At 37.8% G+C, this 26,094-nt stretch overlaps 2 protein-coding genes and 1 pseudogene across 5 annotated transcripts in view; all 3 read right to left on the minus strand.

The window, feature by feature from the left end:
- The window catches only part of ABCA6 (ATP binding cassette subfamily A member 6), a 74,711-nt gene extending 56,781 nt beyond the window's left edge, over window positions 1-17,930 (minus strand). The window contains exons 1-4 of one of the 4 annotated variants that reach the window (XM_047831687.1): window positions 17,852-17,930; window positions 16,910-16,965; window positions 2,862-2,961; window positions 885-1,086 (exon numbers count right to left, since the gene is read on the minus strand). In XM_047831687.1, coding sequence (XP_047687643.1) covers window positions 885-1,086; window positions 2,862-2,957 — 298 coding nt within the window. In that variant the 5' untranslated portion in view covers window positions 2,958-2,961; window positions 16,910-16,965; window positions 17,852-17,930. Of the gene's footprint in view, window positions 1-884; window positions 1,087-2,861; window positions 4,953-16,909; window positions 17,771-17,851 lie in introns of those variants that run through there. The other 3 variants (XM_047831688.1, XM_047831686.1, XR_007146653.1) reach the window with 3 other exon arrangements.
- On the minus strand, window positions 9,173-13,834 carry LOC125151217 (spindle and kinetochore-associated protein 1-like; annotated as a pseudogene).
- LOC125151157 (ATP-binding cassette sub-family A member 10-like) overlaps window positions 13,220-26,094 on the minus strand; it is a 73,151-nt gene continuing 60,276 nt past the window's right edge. The window contains 12 exon segments of the mRNA XM_047831685.1: window positions 13,220-16,790; window positions 16,910-16,965; window positions 17,852-17,931; window positions 20,414-20,554; window positions 20,772-20,891; window positions 21,573-21,667; window positions 21,747-21,822; window positions 22,102-22,280; window positions 23,546-23,637; window positions 24,024-24,141; window positions 24,997-25,117; window positions 25,819-25,910. Coding sequence (XP_047687641.1) covers window positions 16,692-16,790; window positions 16,910-16,965; window positions 17,852-17,931; window positions 20,414-20,554; window positions 20,772-20,891; window positions 21,573-21,667; window positions 21,747-21,822; window positions 22,102-22,280; window positions 23,546-23,637; window positions 24,024-24,141; window positions 24,997-25,117; window positions 25,819-25,910 — 1,269 coding nt within the window. The 3' untranslated portion in view covers window positions 13,220-16,691.

A 26,094-nucleotide genomic window follows, 5' to 3' on the forward strand; every position in this document is an offset into this window, starting at 1 on the left:
GACAGGGAGGGCCTTTTGAAAAAAAAAATGGTTTAGATTCTAGACTCAGGAGACATGCATGAGAACTGAGTGTTTTCTTTTAGTAATGACAAGTATTATGGCAAATTTTAGGTATAGAGAAATATTATACTAGGGTAAGTATGCATATCATACTTAGAGTAGAGTAGAGTCAGGGGATTCCAGATTTCAGATTTACTGAAGCAAAGACACCTCATCTGATTTTTGCCTTATGTGGGAACTAAGATTGCCAGGTAAGTGTATTTCTCACAGCCAGCAAAGTCACCTGTGAGAAATCGAGGATTAAAGAGCAGACTACCAAACTGCACCCACCTTGCCCATGAGTGAAATACACATTTGATCTTAGTTATCTCAGTTACATAGTGATTTCATTTAGAGTGAAGGCCTTTAAAGATGTGTACAAAGTATACCATATGCAGACAGAGTATCTTTAGATCAGCCATCCTTACTTTTCATAGTTCTGACATTATAATTTAATAGCTAGATTTAATTTCTTTTATTTCGATGTTTTTTTTTTCCTGTGTTGTAAATCTTAATCACTGTATTTCCATGTTAAGGGCACCTGCACCCACAAATGGCATATTCTCCTAGACACTATTCTGCAAATCTGAAATGATAAATTTATTGTTTTAAGTAAATTCCAATAGAAATGCAGACCTCCCTAATGGGACCCCCATCAAGCTGAAAGGCTTTAAAAAACTAATTGTTGCGAGAGAAAGAAAAAACTAACCAAGTCTGTAGGCTATCTTGATAACCTAAATAATTAGCATGATAGATCACTGTCAGTTCGAATTCAACATGTAGACATCAATTCAAAAAGATATGAAATAATACCAGTAATTCTTTGTTGCCATTAGTACACCTACCTTTCACAAAGGGAGCAAATGTCGTTTTATTCACTATCTGCTGTGTTATATCAGAGACGGGTGTATACACAACACCTATAGAGTTATTAAAGTTATCTGCCCTTCCCAGAGCTTGGGGAGGAATTTCAGGAAAATATGTCTTTTCTCTGAAGTGTGAAAACAGTCCCATGTACAGTCCCAGAAGTATTGGGAATATCCATTCCTATAACAGGAGGAAGAACGAATTTAGATTCGTTTTATTCCCTTAAAAGTTTCAGCCAATACCAAAGAACGGTTGAAGATAAATTCTGATTTTGCCACATAGTTGGCTTCTCTTTGCTCTCAACTCTTCAGAGCAAAGGGAACCCAACAAAAGATGCACACCGAGATAGTTGCCACATAGACCATTCTCCAACACTAGAACTAAACTTTTGTATTAAATCATGAACTACTGCAGAGGCCATCATAAAAACCAACAGGGTGACTAATAGGATGACACTTCTTAGGCCTGGGCATCGGACTTTATAGTCTCTAAGACACAGAGGGTCCCAGATAGAGTTCATGATGGCAAATAGCAACATTTTGGTCAATTGTCATATTCTTGTATTGGAAATAAAAAAAAAAAAACATGAAAAGGAACTGAGTGTTGGATATTGCCCAGTGGTTCACCAATATCAGTAATCTCTTCCTGCTTAAAGCAATGCTAGACCACATTCCCAGCCTCTGGGAATGAAGTCAGACCAAGCGATTGAGTGATTGAGTTCCAACCATGGAACATGAGCAGAAATGATATGCAACCTTCAAGTCCTGGCTTGTGGAACCATGCAAAACCTATATTCTGTCTCAGTCCCTGCCCTGTACTTTCTGATGTTCTGACTAGATTCAGACGATCCAGGGGAGATCTCCAAGGCCTAGGGAGATGGCAGAGTCCCTAGATGAAGGAACTCGGGTCCCTGACTGACTGTATGGAGAAGATTCCTTCACCTACCAGACCCACTTTAGTTTCACTGTCAACCTTATTTAGACTATGAGCAAAGTGAAAAACAAACTTTTGCTGAGTTAAGCCTCTGAGATTTGGGTCAATTACCTGTAGATAGCCCACCTACCTAATGCAACTGACAATCAGTGGTGGTACTTGGTCCGTAATTCTTGGAAATAGTCTTTACGTAGAAAATTTATGGCTTTGAAAAGAAGTGCCCCAAGTTAAAATTTCTCAATTTCTGCTGGGGCTCTTTTGATTATTTCTTTACTCTAATTTTGTTACATATGGTAGCAGCTTTAATAGCTGCTATAATTTCCCGGGGTGCCTGGGTGGCTCAGTCAGTTAAGCATCCAACTCTTGGTTTTGGCTCTGGTCATGATCCCATGGTCATGAGACTGAGTGCTGTGTTGGGTTCCATGCTCAGTATGGGATTCTCTCTGTCCCTCTCTCTGCCCCTCTGCCTCTCTCTCGCTGTCTCTCCTTCTCAAAATAAAATAAAATAAAATAAAATAAAATAAAAATAAAAATCAGGACACCTGGGTGGCTCAGTTGGTTGGATGTCCAACTTCAGCGCAGGTCATGATCTCAGGGTCTACGAGTTCGAGCCCCGCGTCCGGCTCTGTGCTGACAGCTCAGAGCCTGGAGCTGCTTTGGATTCTGTGTCTCCCTCTCTCTGCCCCTCCCCCACTCGCTCTCTCGCTCATTCTCTCTCTCTCTCAAAAATAAATAAACATTAAAAAATTTGTAAATAGTTGCTAATAATTTCCCATACAATTAAATTCTCATTTATTCTGTTTTTTTTTTTTTTTTTAATATGAGGAATATTCTTCGTCTTTGCAATGCTACGTTATTTTTCAGGGACTGCTATGAGACTCTCAGTTTGACAAGTACAATTAGAGGCAACCTCAAAATCAATGAATCCAGTCTGCTACTTAAAATATAGAATAAGAGCATCGTTAGGGGATAAAATAAAAGAATAAGGTGAGCTGCAGAAAGAGGGAAACTTTCAAACATACCAATAAGCTCTCTCTTTTCATTCTCCATTTCTTAAGAAAATTCTTGTGCAGAAGCGCCTGAGTTTGGTGGTACACACTTTTCTGTTTCATATTCATTTAGCTTTGCATTGAACAAACAAGGAGAAAATTAACAAGGTGTGAAATAAACCAGAAAAATAAGTGTAATAAGAAACATCTTGGGGAGAGTGGCGGAAAAGCAGAGAGAAAAACCTTGATCATCGTTTGGTGGAAAATATTTCCTGCCTTTAAGAACTACAAAAAATGAGTTTAAAATATCATCTTAATAACACATGGCTGCAAAATTTTACATCACATATAATCACTGTAAGCTATTTGGGAGAGTGGGTAACCATTGGGACATAGTGTTCAGTGTCACAATTTTCCTGAAAAAAAAAGAGCAGAACAATGGAAAAGATATTGTTACTTTTCAGAACCTGTAAGCCACTTCACACGTTTTTACCTCTTATACCAGAAATTCCACTATATGAATAGAGTAATTGAATTCTATCTCATCCGATTAATAATTTTTGTTCTTTGCATTTAAATAGAAATACCAGAGCTAATCAAATTAACCAAAATTCTGATTATTTCAATTCATTTGAATAATTAATTATGCCCAGTAAACGTAACCTCAGTGGACGCTTTTCCTGTAGCATTTCCCTTTCAGATGAAACTGAACAGCTTTTATCCAAAAGAGCTAGGCTGTGAGATAGCAATTCAGACCCAAACTACCTGAAACTTGATTGTGAGTCACAAGAAGGCTAGAAGAACTCATCTCCATTTTCTGAATTCAGAAGTCCTTGAATAACTGAGGAAACTAACAAGTAAGAAGAAAGAAAGAAGAAAGAAAGAAAGAAAGAAAGAAAGAAAGAAAGAGAAAGAAAGGAATCCCATGGAAAGTAATTTTCCCCAAATGCTTGCAAATAAGCCAACAGAGACGATTTTTTTTCAGCTTTTATACTCTCAGAATTAAATTATTTTAGATTTGCATAACAAAATATTCAGACAATTCTCCCTCACCTAGTACAGAAACAGATTTTACTATTTTCCTTTATCCTGCTGTTCTACCTGCACGATACAAGTTGGTTGGGAATAAATTGGAAAATTTTATCATTAGGTCTTCAATACAATACATATGAGTATTTGGAAACATCTGAAAAAGAGACTGATTTTAAGCAGTGTCCACCCACATATTTGCCATAGCACAACTAAACAGCTCTACTTACCGTCTGGAAAATTACTCTGGAAACACTGTCAAAGCACAGTTCTGTTTTTGTGTACAGCAACAATGAAAATTTCCTTATTTCTACTTCTTCATTTATTCCTTACATGGGTGCCTTCCCCAGGCTGCTTTGTGAAGGGGGGGGGGGGGTGTAGTCAGACCAAGCTGCACATAATGAACTTGTTTTGTTTTCTGCCTTTTCTTCCCTAAGCCAATTATTTGCAGGGAAACGATGGTTCAGTGGTTGGCTGGGAAGAAAACAAACCCTGTGTTTGTGCACTTGGCCTTTCAACTCCAGGGATGAGGGGTAAAACGGTAAACAAGGGAAACAGAACTAGCCTGTCGAACATGATGAGACCAAGATGGGGAAAGAGCAATAAATAAGTAAAAGCAGCCACTAACCAAAGTGCTTAAATGTGTATGAGAAATCTTTAGCTAGTTTTTTTTGTTTTTTGTTTTTTGTTTTTACTACTGATGTTTAAACCCAACTGCCAATGACATATTTGACTAATGTATACTAAATGGGCAGAATGTACTGGAACTGAAGGTTTTTTTTTCCTAATAAAGCTAAGCAACCCAGAGTCTGCCGTAGAGAAACACCTAATTTGGACAAATGAAGAGTTGTGAACAAATTCCTTTCTCCTGCTCTGTTCATAGGGAATGCAGGATTTCAGAAGGCTCATAAACAAAATAAAAGTAAGCAGATTGCCAAGGACTAAAAAACATATAAAAAGATTCAGGTCAATTTTTATGCATGAAGACTGGGGAAAAAATAAAATTTATTCAATTCCCATTGCGTAGTCTATCTCAGTAAAGAGTTGCAAACTTTTCTTGACCTGCCAAAGTAAATGGCAAAGCAGGAAGCCAAAGTCCATGAATTGGGAAATCTCAAATATTTGACATGGCTCCGAATCCACAGATGTTAATAATCATAAAGTTGAGAGTTGTTCTGGAAAAGAAGAGAATAATTTAAAAATATTTAAGCCACGGTATTATATATATGTATATTTCTCTCCTTGGTAATTAGTTCTATTTTTTTAAAAGTCAACAGTGAAATATCATATGTCTTTTACATTAAAAATTGGCAAAAACAAAGACAATAAAGATATTCTAAAGGTCTCACGGAGGGGAGGGTAGAGGGTCAAAAACACTGCTAAAATTTTGTATCAATAATAGGCCAATGATCCAAACAAAAAATTCTGTTTCTTTTATATCACCTGGAATATAATTCAAGTTGTTATTAATTTTGCTGTCGTTGTTGTCATTGTTGTTTTAGACCCTATGTACTCTATTTTAGGAATCTATTTTAGGAATTTTCACTTTGCTTACAATGCATTCAAATTCACACTACAATATCAATAATTATGTTGATTAAATATATTTTATTAGTTTCAGTTCTTACCACTGTTTCTTATATATGCTTTGTGTTCCTCTTTCTTGACCTATTTACTCTGATTTATTTTTATTTAGGAGGTCATTCTTATTTAAGCCTGAAGATTTCCCCATAAATGGTAACCTAATATAATGAAGTACCCAAACTCTGGCTATATTGAAATGGTGGGTAAAAAAAAAAAAAAAAAAAAAAAAAAAAAAAAAAAAAATATATATATATATATATATATATATATATATATATAAAGTCAGATATATAACCAAGGTTTAAAAAGAAGTAAGAAAAAGGTAAAGGAAAGAAACCAAGAAACAATGGAAGAAACAATAAGAAAGGAAGGTACTTCCCCAGGTATTAAAAATGAAAAGAGAAATTAAAACCAGAACTATGAATGGTATGCCAGCAATCAGCTGTCCAAAGAGGAGTTTTAATAACCTTGTGACCTAGACTCGATGGTTTACAAAGCTGGATTTTATATCTCTGCATGAATCCAGAAGCTTCACAGGACTGCTCAGTGCTAGAAATAAACAGAAATTAGCAAAACCACCTATTACCCCGAGGAAGAGCAAGGATGTGTATGTTTAGCCCCATCTCTGGGTTAAAAAATATATATACTCCATAGAAAATGAAAAACCCAAACATGTAGGACATGCCAGATACAGGAAATGGGGGAGAGAATCTTAATTTATTCTTCCTGTATGGTAACATGTCTAGAATATAACAAATGTCATAGTAGTTAGTTGCATTCTGAAGCCAAACTTGGGTTTGAATTCTAGCTCTACCACGTGTCAGCTATGTGACTTTTCACAAGGTATTTAACCTTCCCTCCCCCCTTAAAATGGAGATAATAACAGGGTATGTATGTATGCATGTATGTATGTATGTGTGTGTGTATGTATGGTTACTGTAGAGATTAAATTCATTAGTACAAGTAAAGTTCATAAAACAATGCTTGGAAAATCATAAAAACTCAAAAAATGTTACTTGTTTCTGATAATGCTCCTCCTCCTATACTCCCTCCTCCTCCTCCTCCTCCTCTTACTATTACTATAAATCTGGAGCCCCACAGAGAAGATGCAAACAATTCTATAGAGATATGTCCAGGATTCAGGGCACAAACCAGTATCGTTAAAGAAAGATTCCTCCTAGCAGCTAAGCCCATAATCAAAAGTCCACCATGAAAGAGAATCAGCAGGCCAGAAGAAAAGGGGGTTACTATTAACAACCGTAATAACTGAAGATAATAAAAATTATGACAGAGTCTATAAAATATATATTTAAAGTATTAAAAAAGAAATGTGAGATAGTTAAAATAGGAAGCAGTGACAAGGAAGACTAATAGGAAAACAGCCCATTAGAACTTATAGATATTTAAAAGGATTAATAAAAGTTAAGATTAAAAACATAATGGATAAGTTTTATATCAGATCAGGCATGGCTGAGGAGACAATTCATAAACCAGAAATGTACCTGAAGAAATTTTATAAAGTTTAGTGCAAAGACAGAACAAGATGGAAAATACTGAAAACAAATTAAAAGACATGAAAGACATGTCTAATAGGCATTTTATAACAAGGAAAAGAAAGAGAATAAATAGGAGAGAAGATGGATGAACATTTTCCAGAATTGATGATATGATCCCTCAGATTTAAAAAAAAACCATAATGTGTCCTGTGAAGAGTTAAAAACAAAAATCCAACAACTATTTTGCAGTGAGCTTTCAAAACATGAAAGAAAATGGAGAGAAAGAAATACTCAAAAACAATAAAGTAGAAAAGACAAGTTATCAGTTAAAGATCAACAGTTAGCCAAAGGGTGCCATAAAACAATGGAATAATGTTGTCAAAGTGCTGAGAGAAAATGAATGGTCAACCTCAAATTCTATACTCAGCTAAATGTGCATGGAATAAAGATCTCAGCGAGAATTGGCTGAACTAAAAGATGTACTTCCATTAAAAATAAGATTATTTGGGGGCGCCTGGGTAGCTCAGTTGTTTAAGTGTCCAATTCTTGATGTCATCTCAGGTCATGATCTCATGATCTTGAGATCCAGCCCTACATTGGTGTCAGCACAGAGTCTGCTTGGCATTCTCTCTCCGTCTCTCCCTCTCTCTCTGCCCCTGTCCCACTCACTCTCCTTCTCTCTCTTAAAAATAAACAAAATAAACATTAAAAAAAAAAGACAATTTTAAGAAAACAGCAAGAGTTGAGTCTCAGAAGTGTTTATAAATAAGTTGCCAGTACTAATTATCTACTGACTGTACACAATATTTTGTGGAAGAAGAGGCAGAACCTCCCACCAACCTATACATTTCTTCAGTCTCTGTTAATGGAATCTTAGAGGTGTCTATAATGTTGCAGAGCTTTAATTGCTAGTTAAGAACAGAGACAGATTGGCACAGGAGCAAAGAATGCTGGTGATTTTCATATGAGTACTATGCCATTGGTTTTCTCAGAGTTTGCTGTGGGAGCCTAAAGTTATCGGGATTACTGTCCTTCTCAACTCTTGGTCACGAGAAATCCTCCCATTTCATTTAAGAAGCGGTCCTTATGGGCCATGATCTTACAGATAATGCAGGCAAGGGGCAGTCATTTGACAGTGTGTTCATAAGCAGGGGAGGGGGATGACGATGGCATCACGTGGACAGGTACGAATACTGGCCTTATGTAGGAATGTTGTTCATTCACAGTAATGAGAAGAAAGAGTATATGGGGTACATTGAAACCTGGTTGGTTGCTGAGATTGCGAAAGCTCGTGAAAACACTCTTCTAATTGCTTACACGTCAATAGTCAAGTGGGAAGCAAGGTCTTCTGCTGAAAGTAAGAGCGGGGAGAGAGAGAGAGATGTCAGAGTCTGAGAAGCAAGAAGACATGACAAGTAGGTTAATTAGTCCTCCAACCCAGTTCAAGAGTAAACAGATTCGGGGGATGAAGTGCAGTTGCCAGGTAGAACTAAGGCTCCGCTTGAAGACAGGTTGTAGCCATTCATTTAAAGTGAGACTAGTTATTTTGTTCCTGTGTACTCTCCACCAATGTTCGTCTCCCTAATACAGGTTTAAAACCAAGATTGGGGTTTTTCCAGGCAATTATGATGAAGAGTGAGAGGATCAGGCCTTGATGGTATATATATATGGGAGTGGCTATTGGCCAAGGTAAGCCTTTCTCTTGAAAGGCTCTAGCTTCCTAAGAAGAGATGGTAGATGCCTCTTCTTTCTTGCCAACTTTATTTGGTCCATTAGCTCCCAGATTATACTTTCAAATCCATGGCAGAGAGCTGAATCAGTGTGTCCTGAAAGGTTGTGAACTTGGGGAAGCTTGGCTGTCTCAGATGATAACAAAGCTTTATTGAGGTAAACACACACGCACACACACACACAAAACAAAACAAAAACATATGTAGTTCATGATTCATTTTCTAAGTAAAGAAAACTTTCAGGTAAACTTGAACTACAAGTTCTCTGGAATTTTAGCTACAGCAGTACTTTTAGCTTTCTTTTTTTTTTTTTTTTAAGTTTATTTATTGATTTTTGAGAGAGAGAGAGAGAGAGAGAGAGAGAGAGAGAACACTAGAGGGAAAGGCAGAGAGAGGGGGAGACAGAGAATCCCAACCAGGCTCTGCCCTATCAGCACAGAGCCCAATGCGGAGCTCAAACTCATGAAGCGTGAGATCATGACCTGAGCTGAGATCAAGAGTCAGACACTTAAGCGAGTGAGCCACCCAGGCACCCCAGTAATTTTAGCTTTCAATTTCTTCTTTTGCATGTTTTCTTCTTATTAGTTTCTCTATGTTGATCATTTGCTTTGTGAAGAAATAACCATTGTGTACACAAAAGTACCCATTGTGTACGTGTACCCAGTACACATACAAATACCCATTTTGTGGGCAGAGTGGCTAGAATCCACTATTGGGATGAGACCAGAATTACTCTAGAACAAAATCTCAGCACCAAGAGTTTGTGGACCTCTCCATAGAGAGGCGCCAGGTGCCAGCCATGTCTGTTCTTGCTCAGACCTCTGGGACGGAACTCAAATGGTCCCTGGCTGGATTTGGTAGTGCTCTGGCTCATCTGTTGTAATCACTAGTTTGGAATCCCATGATGTAGCTGCAGCTGCTAGAGGCACCCCCATCTCCCCAGGAGCTGCCAAAAAGAGATAAAGCTGTCCTTAGAAAAAGGAAAGTCAGAAGCTCAGCAAGCACTCCCAAATGTAACTAAAGCAAAATCCGAAATAGTATTTTAAGGTCTTCCTGTTTCTGGAGTTCGCTGTGTTTCTGTCTTTAGAAAACTTCGCTGATGATTCTACTAAGGTTCAGTCTGTTCCGAAGTCCAATTCTTCTCATCTGACTGATGATGTTTTCCACTAATGGCGCATATTGTAGGGGTCTAGATCGTGTAGCACAGTGGTGGGTTGTTGGTGGACCCTCGTGGCAACTGATTCGGTCAATGTTACCTTTTTTGTAACCTTTTGTGCGTGTGGTGCCCCTAACCTACTGTGTGATCGTCACATTGACAGTGTTAACCAGGCCACGGGGCCTGGTGAGACGCTTTTTTTTTTTCCCCTCTCTGCTCTTGAGATAAACCTGCAGAGTAGATGGTGCAGACATGGACCAGCGTCCCCACGTGCAGAGGAGAAACATGGTTGAATTCTTATAATCCAAGCACTCATTTTCCATGCCCACCACCACTACCAACCTGCTCACACATGTTATCTTTTTCCATCTCAGAACACTTTTAGTACAATTTCATTATAGATTGAGGTTTACCGACTCGTTTACACTGAACGCATTTCATGTAAGGTCTACCCTAACGTCAAAAGGGAATGTACAATAATTAGATGAATAAACTGGCCCCAATTCCAGTTTCTAGGAAGTTTGCCTGTAGACCGAAATGCCGTTGATGGAATTTAGACACTAGTGACCTTTAATTCCAAAAGGCCTGGGTATCCTTGACCTTATTTTCTTGACCTTTTCCTTCCGTTACTACGTCTGTACCTCCCTTATGGGGTCTGCAGCATTGTCTGCTAAACGCAAAAGCTAGACATGAACGTTTTTTTTTAGTTGCATTCTGTATTTACCGCAAAGGCTCATATGGTAGGTGGTTAAATATTTGCCGAAATGAAGTAAATGTTTAAATGTACATATTTCATTCCAAAATGTTTTATTTTGAGAAGAAACAAGAAAAAAGAAAATTAAACCACTCAAGAGAATATTTATATAAAGAAATTATAGAGAACCCCACATCGGGCTCTGTGCTACCAGATCGGGATTGTTCGGGATTCTCCCTCTCACGCGTTCTCTCTGCCCTTCCCCTGCTCACTCTCTCTCTCTCTCTCTCTCTCCCAAAAATAAATACATAAACTTTAAAAAATAAAAAAAAAATTATAGGAATAGCCTCTCAACAGAAACCCTACTGTTGGCCCATTCCAAAGTTCACAAGGGTCTTAGGTTATAACATAATGGGTAAAGTCGCCCCCTCAATCTCTGATAGCCTCTGGCAATTTTGTCAAATATTCAGTATCACATTAACCCTTGGGTAAGCTTTCAAAGTTATGGACTCCTTTATGTCAGCTTCCGCTATAAAATAATGACCTTTGGCATCTTTTGTTTCTTCGTCAATAAATCTGTGGTCGATTTATGACCACATAACTCATGGATTTTGGGGGTTGGTGTAGCATCTTGTGTTTACTGGCAGCTGCCTTGTTGATTTCTTTAATAACATCATGCATTTAACAGTCGGTTAAGTGAGAGTTCATATACTTAGGAGTACCGCTGAACTCATCAGGAGTTATTCATGGCATTTCTTTAATCTTCCTGTTTTCGTTCCTTTGTTCATTTGGGGGCTTCTTCGTGGCTGTAGGTGTCTCAACTTTGTTTCTTCACGGTCAAGATTTGATCTCTTAATAAAGCTCTAGGTATGTTACTTGAGGCAAATGGGGACGCCTATTGTTTTTTTTGTTTTGTTTTGTTTTTTTGAGATGTTCCACATCTTTATAATCTTCTTCAGGGGATTCACAGAGCCCCTTCCGCGAACTGTCAGTTTGTTCTTGACATGGAGTTTCCAATTCCAAGTTATTTATTAGCCCATTTGTTACAATGATCTCCTCTCCTATTTCATTTAACATCGTCTTCAAGGTAGGTTCTTGGCCACAGTTTCCTAATGATGGAGTTTATTCTTAATCTTTTCATTAATATGACAGCACAATTATTCTAGATCTGAAAAGGCCAGCCTGTATGCCTCTTGCACCAGTCCAGGAGCAAAGTCCAAAGTTACTTTTTTTTCCCAAAGTTTATTTATTTTTAAGAGACAGGGAGAGACAGAGCGCAAGCAGGGGAGGGACACAGAGAGAGAGAGAGAGAGAGAGAGAGAGAGAGAGAGAGAGACTCTGAAGCCGGCTCCAGCTGTGAGCTGTCAGCACAGAGCCCGAACCGGGGCTCGAACCTGCGAACTATGAGATCGTGACCTGAGCCGAAGTCAGATGCTTAACTGACTGAACCACCCAGGTGCCCCCATCTATGTATCTCTCCATTGATTTTTCTTTTTTTTTTTTTTAATTTTTTTTTAACGTTTTATTTATTTTTGAGACAGGGAGAGACAGAGCATGAACAGGGGAGGGTCAGAGAGAGGGAGACACAGAATCTGAAACAGGCTCCAGGCTCTGAGCTGTCAGCACAGAGCCCGATGCGGGGCTCGAACTCACGGAGTGCGAGATCTTGACCTGAGCTGAAGTCGGACGCTTAACCGACTGAGCCACCCAGGCGCCCCTCTCCATTGATTTTTCAACTATAACTTTTTTGGTACATTCAAACATTAAAATAATATATAGATTGCAAACAAATGACATAGATATATAATAAACTGGGAAAGTCTGATGCTCATAGTATGTTATTAAATAAGACAAATACGAAACAGTAGGTATAATATTACCTGTGGTGTGAATATGCGTGAATGATACAAGAATGTATTAGCCTAGCCGGAAAAATCTTTTATATTCTAGACATGTAAACATAGTATGATTTTCTTTCAAATAACAGGTACTATGTGAAAATTACTTTAAATTATACTTAAACAAATTTTTTTAACATTTATTCATTTTTCAGAGTGAGAGAGACAGAACATGAACGGGGGAGGGGCAGAGAGAGAGGGAGACACAGAATCCGAAGCAGGCTCCAGGCTCCAGGCTCTGAACTGTCAGCACAGGGCTCGAGGTGGGGCTCGAACTCACGGACTGCAAGATCATGAACTGAGCTGAAGTCGGACACTTAACCGACTGAGCCACCCAGGCACCCCTTAAATTATACTTTTAAAATTAAATGGATTGAACTTGCCATTTTAACCATTTTGAAATATAAAATTCAGTGACATTAATTGCATTCATAATACTTTGCAACCATCATTACTATCTAATTCTGAAACTTTTTCATTACCCTAAACAGGAATTTATAACTATTACACAATATCCTTCATTCACCCACTCTCTCAGCTCCTGATGACCTCTAATCTACTTTTGGTTTCCATGAATTTTCCTACTGTAGATATTTTGTATAAGTGTTCATATTCATACAATATTTATATCTAGTTTATTTCAAGCAAATTTTATGTTATACATGTGTTTATATATATTTACTTTACAGCATTTTTTTAAAAGTTGAGAGGGGGAGAGAGAGTGTGCAGGAGGGGCAGAGAGAGAGAGAGAGAGAGAATCCCAAGTAGGCTCTGCATTGTCAGTGCAGAGTCCAATGCAGGGCTTGAACTCACAAAGTGTGAGATCATGATCTGAGCCAAAGTCAGGAGTCAAATGCTTAGCCGGCTGAGCCACCCAGGGGCCCCTATTTTACCATATTTTTAAAAGATCAAGTGAATGGAGACATGGAAAATTTCTGGGCAATAAATGCCCATTTGTGTTACTTGCAATCATTGGTATTTTTTAAATTATTATTATTTGAGAGAGAGTGCCCAAGTGGGGGAGGGGGAAGGGTAGGAGGGAGAGAGAGAGAATCTTAAGCAGACTCCACACTCAGCACAGAGCCCAACACAGGGCTTGATCCCACAACCCTGGGATGATGACCTGAGCCAAAATCAGGAGTCTGGCGCTCAACCGACTGAGCCACCCAGGTGCCCAGTAACCATTGGTATTTTTAACCTAATCCAGAGTAATCCTGCCAGATCTTCCAAGGCATTTTCAATGTGAGGAGAATCTGTGTTAAAAGACATGAATTCTGTGTATGGGTTAAACTCTATCGGTTTTATGGAATGTGCCAAGCATCGTACTTACCAGCTTCTTGCTGCTTCTTGGAAACTGCCTTCCTGAGGGATGAGGGCCCAGGCTGTTCTTATTGTAAAGTTGACCATAATTTGTATCATGGGTGCCAGACGATAGCACATTCAGCCTATGTGTTGTTGGTTATAAACAGCTCAGCTCAAATAGAGACAAAGCCAATCACAAGCTTTGATTCTCCAGAAATGGAGCCGGGCAATACAGACGAAGTCAAACAGACGCACAGAGAAAGGCAATGAGGTAGGAAGGACAATGGAAGCCATGGGATAAGTTAAAGATAGAGGTAAGCCACAGCTTTAAGTACGCAGAAGTAGTTGAGAAAACTAACTGGGGGAAGAAGCCCATATTTCAGGAAAGGCAGAGCTGAGCAAGAAGCTGAGTATCATGGGTAGAGTAAAATCCACAGTCGCCACTCTTATATGTATTTTTCTGGCTTAGCTAATATAGTACACTCTTCTAAAGAGTCCTGTGGTTGTCTTGAATCCACAGTAACCTTCAAGCTGTCTCTTTCAGAACTCTCTTTCTTCTTGGATAGGCCGGGACTACAACAAGCCCCTCATTACCTGGATTAAGGTACGTGATTCCATTTCTTACAAGCTGGAAAATCCAAGGAATACAGAAATCACAACCAGGAACGAGGCTTTGTGCAATTGGAAATCACCAACAATGTGGACCTTTTGTGATTAGTTAAGACACTATGGCTGGAAAGCATTGAGAGGTCCTACCCATTCCAAAACTATGTTTTCCTGGTAGTCACAGCATGTGGCCAGAGAAGTTGGAGTTACGAGCAATGACTGCAAAGCAAAACTTTAAGGAATGAAACATACTACACTTGAATGATTTTCACCTATAGAAGCAGGAAATTTACAAAGTTAAAGTCCAGAATGCCTGCCTATTCAAAGAAGCTAAAGAAGGTTTGTTAGAGGAAGTACTTTCATCTGATAGCTAGCAGCACCCACTGCCAAACAGGTGCATCAGAAGACATCACAGAACCTTGCTGTATCCTTTTTGGTCAAAGCAAATCACTGTTTGACCAGAGTAAGGACATGGGTAGAAAGTGGAAGGTGTTATTTTTTTACCAAGCTTCTCTTTTTGACCAATTGTGATAATCCATCCCAGATATGAAGCAAGCCCAAAAGTACCACCTTTTTCTCTGGATGAGCCATTAGGACCTGGAAGAAAAGACTCATAGAAAAAAAAAAAGTCCCTGGAGGATCACAGATGACATAGGGACTTGAGACAGTCTCAGATGCTGGGTGGTGAATAATCAAACCTAGAGGATGAGCTCACAGGGTTAGCAAGAATTAGAGTCTCAGTATGGGCACTATTGACATTTTGAGCTGGATAATTCTTTTTCGTGGAAAGCCATCCTGTGTATTGTAGGATGTTTAGCAGCATCCCTAGCCTCTACCCCCTGGATGCCAGTAGCAACCCCCTGTCGAGATAATCAAAAACAACTCCAAATAATGCCAATTGTCCCCTGTGTGTGTGTGTGTGTGTGTGTGGTGGGGGGGGGGGGGGGGGACAGGGGTGACTGCCCCCAGTTGAGAACCATTGAACTAAAGCAACTGAAGAGGTGTGGTAATCTAGGGATAGAAAATGTTTCATCTACTGAAATCATAAATATATTTCTTTGTTGGTTTTAATGATCCAACGAATTGAATGGAATTTCCGTTTTAAGAAAACTAGAACATTACAGAAAAAATGCCAAATTTTTATGCATTCTAATTTAATTTTAGGCACTCCTACAAGGTAGGAGGATGTGCCTCTTTTATAAATGACCCGTGGAATGGCTGTTTGTAGGAATCAAGGTAAGGGGCCAAGTTCTACCTTTAAGTCAAGGCCAAGGTGAAGGTTAAGGAACTGACACAAACCACAGACCAGACAACAGGAATTCAGCAGATGAAGGAAGTCAGAGTCAGGGATGAGCACGACATTAAAAGGTCCTGTGGGGGTTTCAGAAGCTTAGGATAGGTACTGAACTTTTCTGTTGGTCAGAGAACAAAGTTACCCAGATTTCATAGAGCAGAGAGCTATTTGTTGATATTGGAACTACTTACCCAAGACTGTAATAAGAGAAGACTGAAGAGAAGTTCGTCACAGCTTTATTTATAAAAGATAAACTAGCATGTAACCAAAAATGTCAGATAATAGTAAAAAAAGTTAAGTAAAACCATGATAGTACATCAAAGGAATCCAATGCAGCCATTTCATAACCCAAAGGCATTACAATGATATGGGAAATGTTCATGAACCGTGAAGTGGAAAAACATAGGAAATCACCATGCCCACTGATGTCAACTTTGAGAAGGTACTCATGAAAAGAGCATTGATGATAGGTAGCTAAAATATTTATGCTGGTGTTTTACTATAGATTACTATTATCTTCGTCGATATAATTTCTATATATCCTTACATGAACATATCCTTATGTTATAATCAGAAAATTTAATTATATCTAAAGGTTATACTGTGTCATTTTATCCACCAACTTATTAGATCATCTTATGGTCAATATTACATTAAGTTGGTATTTGAGTAAATAATGCTTTAAAAAGAGCTGATATATTTAAAGTTCAGGTTCAAAAATACAATGTTTTATTCATAAAATGTGTTTAGCATCCAGCCTTATTGAAAATAATAAAAAAGTGGACTAACATTATGATTTTTGAATTAATATTGAGCACAAAATAGGTCTTACTAGTGATTACTATAATGTCTGATTATGTTACACTCACTATCTTTCCCTATCTTTGCTTCTCCCCTCCCTCCATTCTAGAATGTTGAAAGCCATTTAAATTCTTAATCATTATTGGTTGTTTAAACTACTGAATGTTTTTGTTGGTTTGTTTGTTACCTGTGGTAATATGGCAGATTGTTCTAGAATTCTGGAAACTAATAATGTAGTAGGACCTAAAACCTAACATTAGGAGACTCAGGGTTTTAAGGCTCTTCTTGTGGGAGGAGTTTCCATCTAACTGTTGTATCAACTTCATCATCAAGATTTCCCAGCTCCTGTTCTTTAGAGAGTTCTAAGAATACCTAAGTGGGAGAAAATAAATAAGGAAACACACATGTCAGGGTGTTTCTGAAAGATGGATACATACAGAGTTTCACACAAAGGCTCCCGGATGATGCTCCCTGGTTTAAAGAAAGCTCACCTGTTCCAAGGTAGCCTGAGAGAGGCTGTATTCTTCCAGGTCGAAGGTCTGTTTCACTGCATTTCAAAGGGACTGACATCAGTGGCTTACATGGTTTTCACCAAAAGTGTTTTCAAAGTACATAATATAAGCAGTAACCTCAGGTCCATGAGACACTTGAAGATACAGGCCAAGTCATTAATTTTTTTGGAAGGTTAACTTAAAGAAAAATGTCGATATGGCCCAACAAAGAAGAGTAATGCATGAATACATAAATTGCCACAGACTTTTTCTTCGAAGAGCTCCTCACGTCCTATTTTGGTATTTTGCCTTTTGATTCCTACATATGTATTATTGGACTCCAAATCGACTGTTGGGTATTGTTGGGTCTCTATATTTATAAGAATCTACGGAGGAGTACCCTGCATGCAGGTACCATTTGAGTGAATCCCATATTTCTACACGTCAAGGCCTCATCAATAGCCAGTGTGACCTCTAGTCAGTGTCTCTAGAACAAGTTCAACCCCTCCCCCCCTCCCCCCCACTGATCCTAACTTGTCACATCGCAGCCCTGTGTACTGTCCTTCTCGGACCTTCATTTGAGCCTCCTTTCGTTGTCTCCTCATTCTTGCTCCCTACCCCTCTGACTATGATAAACATCGAGATGCAAGAAGGTTCCCTCAGTATTCTCTGGGACATGTTGATAATTATCCTCCAATACTATGCAATGGAACCAGGAGAGAACATTCTGGCTTCCCGGCAGCTGAGTTACCTTGTTAGCAGAGGAAAAATCAGGGGGAGTAAACCTGATTCCAGAGCCACCACTCCATTTCTGTCAGGGTTTGTAAGACTAGTCCAGTGGAGGTTGTCTAAGTTTTGGCTGATTATACGATCTTTCCACTTGAACTCATATAGTATATATTCCATGTAAAAATACGCACGATAAAGTCTGTCTAATCTTACCTGCCTCTAATTTGAAAAAGGCCTGAGACAGAGGGCGAACGGCTTCCACAGGTAGTTTATATGCCATCATGGAGGAATATCTGGGGGAAGAAAAGAGTCCCACTTATCACAGTGTTATAACAGTGGGGAGAAATTGATGGCCAAAATAAATTTTCAAAGTTTTCTTTGAGTAAAAGTCTAAGTAGTTTAATTTGATAGTGTATGAATCTGAGCCGAATAACTTATCTTTAGTCATAAAAATCTGGTCACAACCAAAATCTGGTTGCTCTAAATTTAATGTTCAAGATAAATACTGAAAAATATCTCTGATAAAGAATCTTTCATACTCAGCCTGTGCCGTCTTTCTTACCGTATTAATGCCAATACCTGAACATGCTCCCTGGAACCTTTTCATAAAATTTTCCCCCCTGCATTTAATTTCCTATCTCTCTTATAATATTGAAACCTGCCAAACTATCTCCTATTAAAAAACTTTTTTTCTTGACCTCCAGCTTCCCCTTTCCCAAATAAGTTCGTCCATGACCTCCATGTGGTACAATCCAGTGAACATTCTTTAGTTCTTATTTTTTAGACTTCTCAAAAGTATTAAATGCAGTTGTAGACATCCTCCTTAAAACTAACACACTCTCTCAGCTTCTTAAACCACCAATATCTGTGACCTTTTTTCTAACTTTCTAGACCTGTTCTATTTAATATCTTAGCTACTAGCCACATGTAGTATTTAAATTTAAATTGAGGTGCCTGGGTGGCTCAGTTGGTTGAACCTCTGATTTCGGATCAGGTTGTGATCTCACAGTTCATGAGCCCCACATCGGGCTCTGTGCTGACGGTTCAGAGCCTGGAGCCTGCTTCAGATTCTCTGTCTCCCTCTCTCTCTCTGCCCCTCCCCTGCTCACACTCTTGTCTCTCTCTCTCTCAAAAATAAATAAACATCAAGGATTTTTTAAATTTAAATTAATTAAAATAAATAAAGTGTAAAATTCAATCCCTTGGTCACACTAGCCATGTGTGAAGTGCTCCATAGCCACATATGGGTATTGGCTACCATTTTGGACAGCACAGATATGGGCATTTCCACCATTGCAGAAATTTGGTAAGATAGTGCTGTTTTAGACACACTTTAATAATTTGTCATAATAGCTGTTGTGGTGGTGGTGGTAGTTTCCCCACCAGCTTTTCTTCCTCAATCCAATCTCAACACAGAGAGTTCCTGGTGTTTCATCCTAGACCTTCTCCCTTTTCTATGTCCCCTGTTGACTTCACCCATTCTCCTAACTTAATGGTCTTCTATATAGTAAAAATGCCCATCACTGATGATTGCCAGACCAAATCTCTCAATGACCTTTCACTTTTCTTCTGAGCCACAGGGCTACATCTCAGTATTTTGGCATCTCCACTTGGAGATGCCACCCTTTACACATCAACAATATGAGCTTTTCCCCCCACTCTGCAGGTATAAAGTTCATTCTTGACTTAAGTTCTTTACACATTCTGTGTTCTCTTCTCCCCATTCTTCAGCAGCCAAACTCTGCTCAGTTTTAAAGTCCTACCTTAATGTCATTTCCTTATTTCTTTGTATCTTCATTTGCTTAATATCCTCGTCCCCCAAAGATGGTAAGCACCATAAGAATCTTCTCTATTTATTGACTACTCGATACATGGTCTCCAGCATATAGTAGGTATTCAGTAAGTATTATTTTTAAGAAATTAACAGAATAAATATATTTAAAAAACCCTGTAAATCTTTCTTTTTTAAATGCTTATTTATTTATCTTGAGAGATAAGGAGAGAGTGCCAGAAGGAGAGGGGCAGAGAGAGAGGGAGAGATAGAATCCTAAGCAGACCTCTGGCTGTCAGTACAGAGCCCACTGCAGGGCTCTATCCTACGAACCATGGGATCATGACCTGAGCTGAAATCAAGAGTCACATGCTCAATTGACTGAGCCACCCAGGCACCCCAACCCTGTACATCTTTCAATTCAACTCCGCTTCATTCTGCTATTCACGTGGGTTTGGTTATCCTTGCTTGTAACTCATAGCTGACCACACACAAATTTCAAAGAACCATAGGGAGGATTAAATGTCCTATAATCAATTAATTTAGGATTGACTCAATCTTTCTCAAGAATATGTATGTGTGTGTTATTGGAGCTCTAGACACAATTTTATATTCGGTAAAATGCTACATAGGTTGACACATAATTTTTATTGTCTATTAAAAAACATTAAATTCATGGTTTAGTTCATTCTCTGTTCCTATTTTTCAAACCATTGCATAATTTACACATCCATGCATATGCACACACACACACACACACACACACACACACACGCACACGCACACACACACACCCCATCCACCTTTTCTGAGATATGAAACATCCACTGAAAATAGCTTTTCAATTGCTCTTTTTTCTATATATCCAAGTGACCTCCAAACAACTTGTTTTGTAACAAACAAGCCAGCTCTGCCTTTCTCTTCCTCTCCAGACTCATCCTAGACTAAATTATGTGTAGTGGAAAACCTATACACTTGCCACCCGAGCCAAAAACGGCCTTTACCTTTCCTGCTGAGCAGCCTGCGGAAAAAGCTTCAGAATCTCTGTGTGGACAGGTTCCACCTGAGTGGGGTCCTTTATTTTTACTTCTAGAATATAATCTTTACCAAACTTGCTTTTCAGATTTTGAATGGAACCAATACACCTAATCCAGGGAAGACAAAAAAAGAGTTGAAGGAAAAAAAAAAACCACTTATCTTTTAATTTCTTCCTCAACTGCAAATGCAGAGGTAGATATTCGATCATAGATCAAAAGATATTCGGTCATAGATCAAGGAGCTGAAGAATACAAGCTGTCACAGTGAACTGCAATTCTCCTTGAGGAACTTGGGGGCCGAGTGTGGTCAAGGATGGGCACCCACCTCAGTTTTCCGGACACCATGATGGCCACGCGGTCACACACAGCCTCAGCCTCCGCCATGGAGTGGGTGGTCAGGAGAACACCCTTCTCTGTGTTTTTAACAATGGTCTGAATTGCCTGCCTACAGATAAAGGATGAGATTGTTCACATTTAGAAAGTAACTTGGATATGTAAGAGACGAATCACTGGGTTCTACTCCTGCAGCCAAGATTACTACACAGTATATTAACTAACTTGGATTTAAATTTAAATAAATAAATAAATAAATAAATAAAGTAAGTAAGTAAGTAAATAAATAAATTTTAAAAGAAGAAAAACTAATTTGGGAAAATAGATGAACAGAAAGAAATAGGAAGACTAAATAGAAAATTCTGTATTCAGCCACAAGAAAAAAAATCTTTGCTCTAGAGAGAAAGAATAAAAATTGTACTGCATTATGTAATTATATTACAACATTCATTGGCTTCATAGCATGAAAAGTTGGGAAATAGTGAGGAAAACAATGTTTGTTTAAAAAAGCTGGAGTACAGAGAAACATCACATTGTGGGATTTTCAACAACTGAAAAATAAAAGAAAAAAGAGGCAGAGGAAGAAGAGTAAGAAAAAGAAAATCCAAGCGAAGACATTCAAGATTCTATTAGATTCTTAACGTGTCTAGTTTTCCTTCCGTAGGGAATTTTGAATACTACATTAAGTTTCACAGAATTAAATAATAGATGATGTGAGCATCAAAGATAAATAGAGCAAATGTAGAAAGAATATTAACTCCAGACTCATACTACGTAATCTGATGTCCCTCACCACATTTGCTGTTGCCCCTCGGGGTCCACCCCTGTGGATGGCTCATCCAGAAGCACCACCGATGGGTCTCCCAGGACGCTCAGTGCAAAGCACAGCTGGAATGAGAAGGAGAGGAACAGCGTGTCTGGCACCGACCCGTGGGGTGTGTAGAGTAACGCTCAGCCCCCTACCTACCTTCCTCTTTACTTCATGGGCTAAGTCCTTCACGGGCACTTTAAGTTGTTCCTGGAGCTTGAAAGCTTCCACCAATCTGACAAAAAAAACCCGACACTGATTTATACACAAGGCACATGTTCCTACCTACACCAACGATACAGAAAACCTTAGCACCATCCACCTGAAAACAGTAGGCTGAAGGACCATTAACATCATCACAAATGCATAAACTTATGATTTGGTTCTTATTCAGATTTTCAGTCGTTTTAATTTGCGTGAAAATTAAAAGATCTTGTTTATGATCTCCTTTCCATATTTAATCAGGAAATGACATGTTCCTCCCGTCTTCCCTCCACAAAGCTTCCTTCTGTACCGAGAAGTACTCAGAGCAGCCTCCTGTTTGCTCATTCCTTTCACTGCTGCGTACAGCTCCAGGTGGTCTTTCCCCATAAGACCGGGCCACAGTGAGTTCTCCTGAGGACAGTACCCCAAGAACTTGATGGTGTCATCTTCCGGTTGCCTTGGAGATGTTCTGTAGCCTTCTAAAACCACCTGCATCGAACAAGGAAAGTCAGATCCGCATCCAGCTTTGGCTCCAATCCTCCCTCTACTGAAGGAGATAAAAGTGGCTCCTCGAAAAATGAAAAACAGAATTATCATATGATCCAGTAATTCCACTACTGGGTATTTAACCAAAGAAAACAATAATACTAATTCAAAAGGACATACACCTCCCTCCATGTTTATTGCAGCATTATGGACAATAGCCAAGATGTGGAAGGAATCCAAGTATCCATTGATAGATGAATGGGTAAAGAAGAAAGGACAGATGAATTATATATATACATATATATATATATATATGTATATATATAATTATATATATTGTATCATTATATGTATTATATATATAATGGAATATATATAATGGAATATATATTATATTAGATTAGATTAGATTAGATACATATTCCATTATATATATTCCATTATATATAATATATATAATGCTATAATATATATAATGTAATATATATATAATACACAATGTAATATATAATTATATATTATATATTATATTAAATATTAAATATATAATGCATTATATGATATATATTATATATTATATTAAATATTAAATATTAAATATATAATGCATTATATGATATATAGCATTATATATTATACATAATGGAATATATATCATATTATACTAGATATATTATATATACTACATTATATATTATATATTACATTGTATATTATATATAATAAATTATATATTATATTATATATTACATTATGTATATTATATATTATATTATATATTACATTGTGTATTATATATAATAAATTATATATTCTATAATATATATTATAATACATATATTATATTAAATATATATTCCATTATATATTATATATATTATAGCATTATATATTATAAATAAAGGAATATATTATATTATATTACATATATATTATATTAAATATACATTCCATTATATATTATATATTATAGCATTATATATTATCTAATGGAATATATTATATTATATTAAATATTATAAATATTAATATATTATATATTAATTAATATATTAATATAATATAATATATTATTATATATTAATATATTAATTGATAATTAATAAATAATAATTAATTATAATTATATTTATTATAATTATATACAATTATAATAAATCATCTATTTATTCATTTTCTAAAAATCATTTGATCTGCTGAAAGAACAATATGAGGACGATATTGACACTGCAAATGAAATTTCCCCTGGCAATGAGCTTGTCACGTACCGTTCCTGCAGTTGGCTTTGTGTCTCCTGTTACCATTTTAATAGAAGTGCTTTTACCGGCTCCATTGTGTCCCAGCAACCCCAACACTTCACCTGGAAGACAGAGTCGTCATTGACGATATGATTTGTACTTCAAAGTTTGACCAGCCTAAATTCACTTAGCTTAGTAATATTTCAAAACAAAAGAACATCTTCCAACAACCCCTTTGTAATTTTCTATATTACAGTGTGAATGGAAAGACTTTGGATTTATAGTAGAATGGTTTGGTCTTCCTGATCCAAGATGGGGTTTCTCACCATTTGAACTGGGACATGATTTTGAAACAGAAATTGTTTTTCTGCCAACATGTCAAGTACCTTTATAATTATCTGTTAACCAAGATAGGTGAACAGTCTCAAAGAATGGAAATTTTCCCCCTTCTCATAGTCCCAAATCTAAATAATAAGGAACATTCTAATAAAGGGAACGTTATCCAAACCTTTGTTAACGCAGAATGAGATGTTTCTAATAGCTATTTTCTTCTTTCTTGTTGAAAAGCAATGTTCCTTTTTCTCTTTATATTCCTTGTGTAAACAGCTTGCCACTAAGAGTGGTTTCTGGAAAACATGACAAAGCATGATTTTCCCATTAAATTTCAGATATTTTGTGCATTCATGTTTTATCTTTCATGTCCTAGGCTATGAATCTAACCAGATTTTGTGACAGTGATAATTCAGCCTCTTTCTTTCAAATGAAATGCCTAAATGTATGTTCATGAATGAAGATTACTTTATCAACCACGGAGAAAACCAATTCCTAATCAAATTCATGTTTGCATTATGCCCTTGGCACTAATTTCTAGTTGATTTCTTTAAAAAAATTTTTTTTGTTTATTTTTGAGACAGAGAAAGACAGAGCGTGAGCAGGGGAGGGGCAGAGAGAGAGGGAGGCACAGAAACCGAAGCAGGCTCCAGGCTCTGAGCTGTGGGCACAGAGCCCTATGCGGGGTTTGAACTCACAAGCTGTGAGATCAGGACCTGAGCTGAAGTCGGTCGCCTAACCGACTGAGCCACCCAGGCGCCCCTCTGGTTCATTTCTTATTGAAATGAACTAGGTGTAAATTCACCTGCTGATTACCGTTACTAATGTCACAATTCGAGATGAGGCAAAATGAAACTGCAAGTCTTGCAGAAGACGCGAACTTTTGTTAAGGTTGATAAAAATATCGGAGAATGTGTTGAATTGCAGTGACGCATGAAGACGTGGCCGGTGAAGACCCACAAAAAACCGAAGAAGAGAAAACTAGAGAAGTCATGATAAGATGTGTACTGCAAAAGATGCGATTTAAATATGACATACACATGCAATGTCACAGAAACAAAACCAAGCTGCGAAAAGAAAAAGCAGGAGTTCAGCTCTCCAGGACAAGCTACCGAGCTCAGAGTTTTGTGAAGGGTCAAGACACTTGTCACCTCATCCGGGTTCAGAGTAGTGAGTGCATTTGCTGTTCTCGCTCTTTCAGCTTGGACATTCTCATCTTCTTCTTCTGGCTCTTCTGGGTTTGGATGATTTTCCCTACTTCTTGGGGAGATCCTACAGAGAAAATGAAATAACGTACCATTCGATTCTAGCTGTACCACCTTATCAAGAGAACGTACGTAAGCCTCTATACTTAAATGACTATCCTTGGCTTTAAGAGAAAAAAAAGTGATTTACTACCAACAAGATTCCTTCTGTAGGTAGCCAAGTCCCTTGAAATATTTTCTTTGATTATTGTCTTTAAGACCTTCTATTCCATCTGTCAACGGGCTCTCTAAATTCCCTCAGATGCACACTCATCAGTGTTTCCCGTCTGCCTCATCCACATTGTGCTCACATTACATCATCAGTGATCGCCAGAACTGGCTTCTCTTCTCTTTCCAAAACGGTCCACCCACATACTGAACGCACCAGCTCATTCTCACGTCTCCTCTTCAGGGACTGATACTTGCTCTCGGCAGGAGAAAAACAAATTTTGGTGCTTCCCCACTGCTAAGAGAGAGGCACGGAACAAACAAAACTCAACTTGCCTAAAATCTGTTAAGACCCAGGACTTAGAAATTATGCATGCCTGCATTCAATCTAATGTGGTTTGGGGTTGGTTTGGTTTTTATTTTTTCCCCAGAATAACGATGTCCAGTTTGCCCTGCTAAGAACTGACTAGTACATCTATCATAATAAATTGATGTTAAATGTACTGTCACCAACATTAAATATTTAAATTATACTCAGATGTTAAGAAATGTTCTCCTGACCTGAAGACTGGGTCTTTCCTCATTGTTTTTTGTCCATACTTCATTTCTAGACACCTTATGACAAAAAGGAAAATGATACTCTGAAGGTATGGCTAAAAAGTAAAAAAGGAACATTAGAATTAGCATCATCATGGGATTCAGATTCAGTGAACAATATTTGCCTTTCCTTATGGAAGATTTGATCATTTTCTTACAAATTTGACAAAAATCTTACAAAATACTTCGGACAGGAGTTTATCCAAACCAACCCTTCCAATAGGGGAGCAGGAAAAACCC

Source organism: Prionailurus viverrinus, chromosome E1 (assembly GCF_022837055.1).
Source record: "Prionailurus viverrinus isolate Anna chromosome E1, UM_Priviv_1.0, whole genome shotgun sequence".
Lineage (NCBI taxonomy): Eukaryota > Metazoa > Chordata > Mammalia > Carnivora > Felidae > Prionailurus > Prionailurus viverrinus.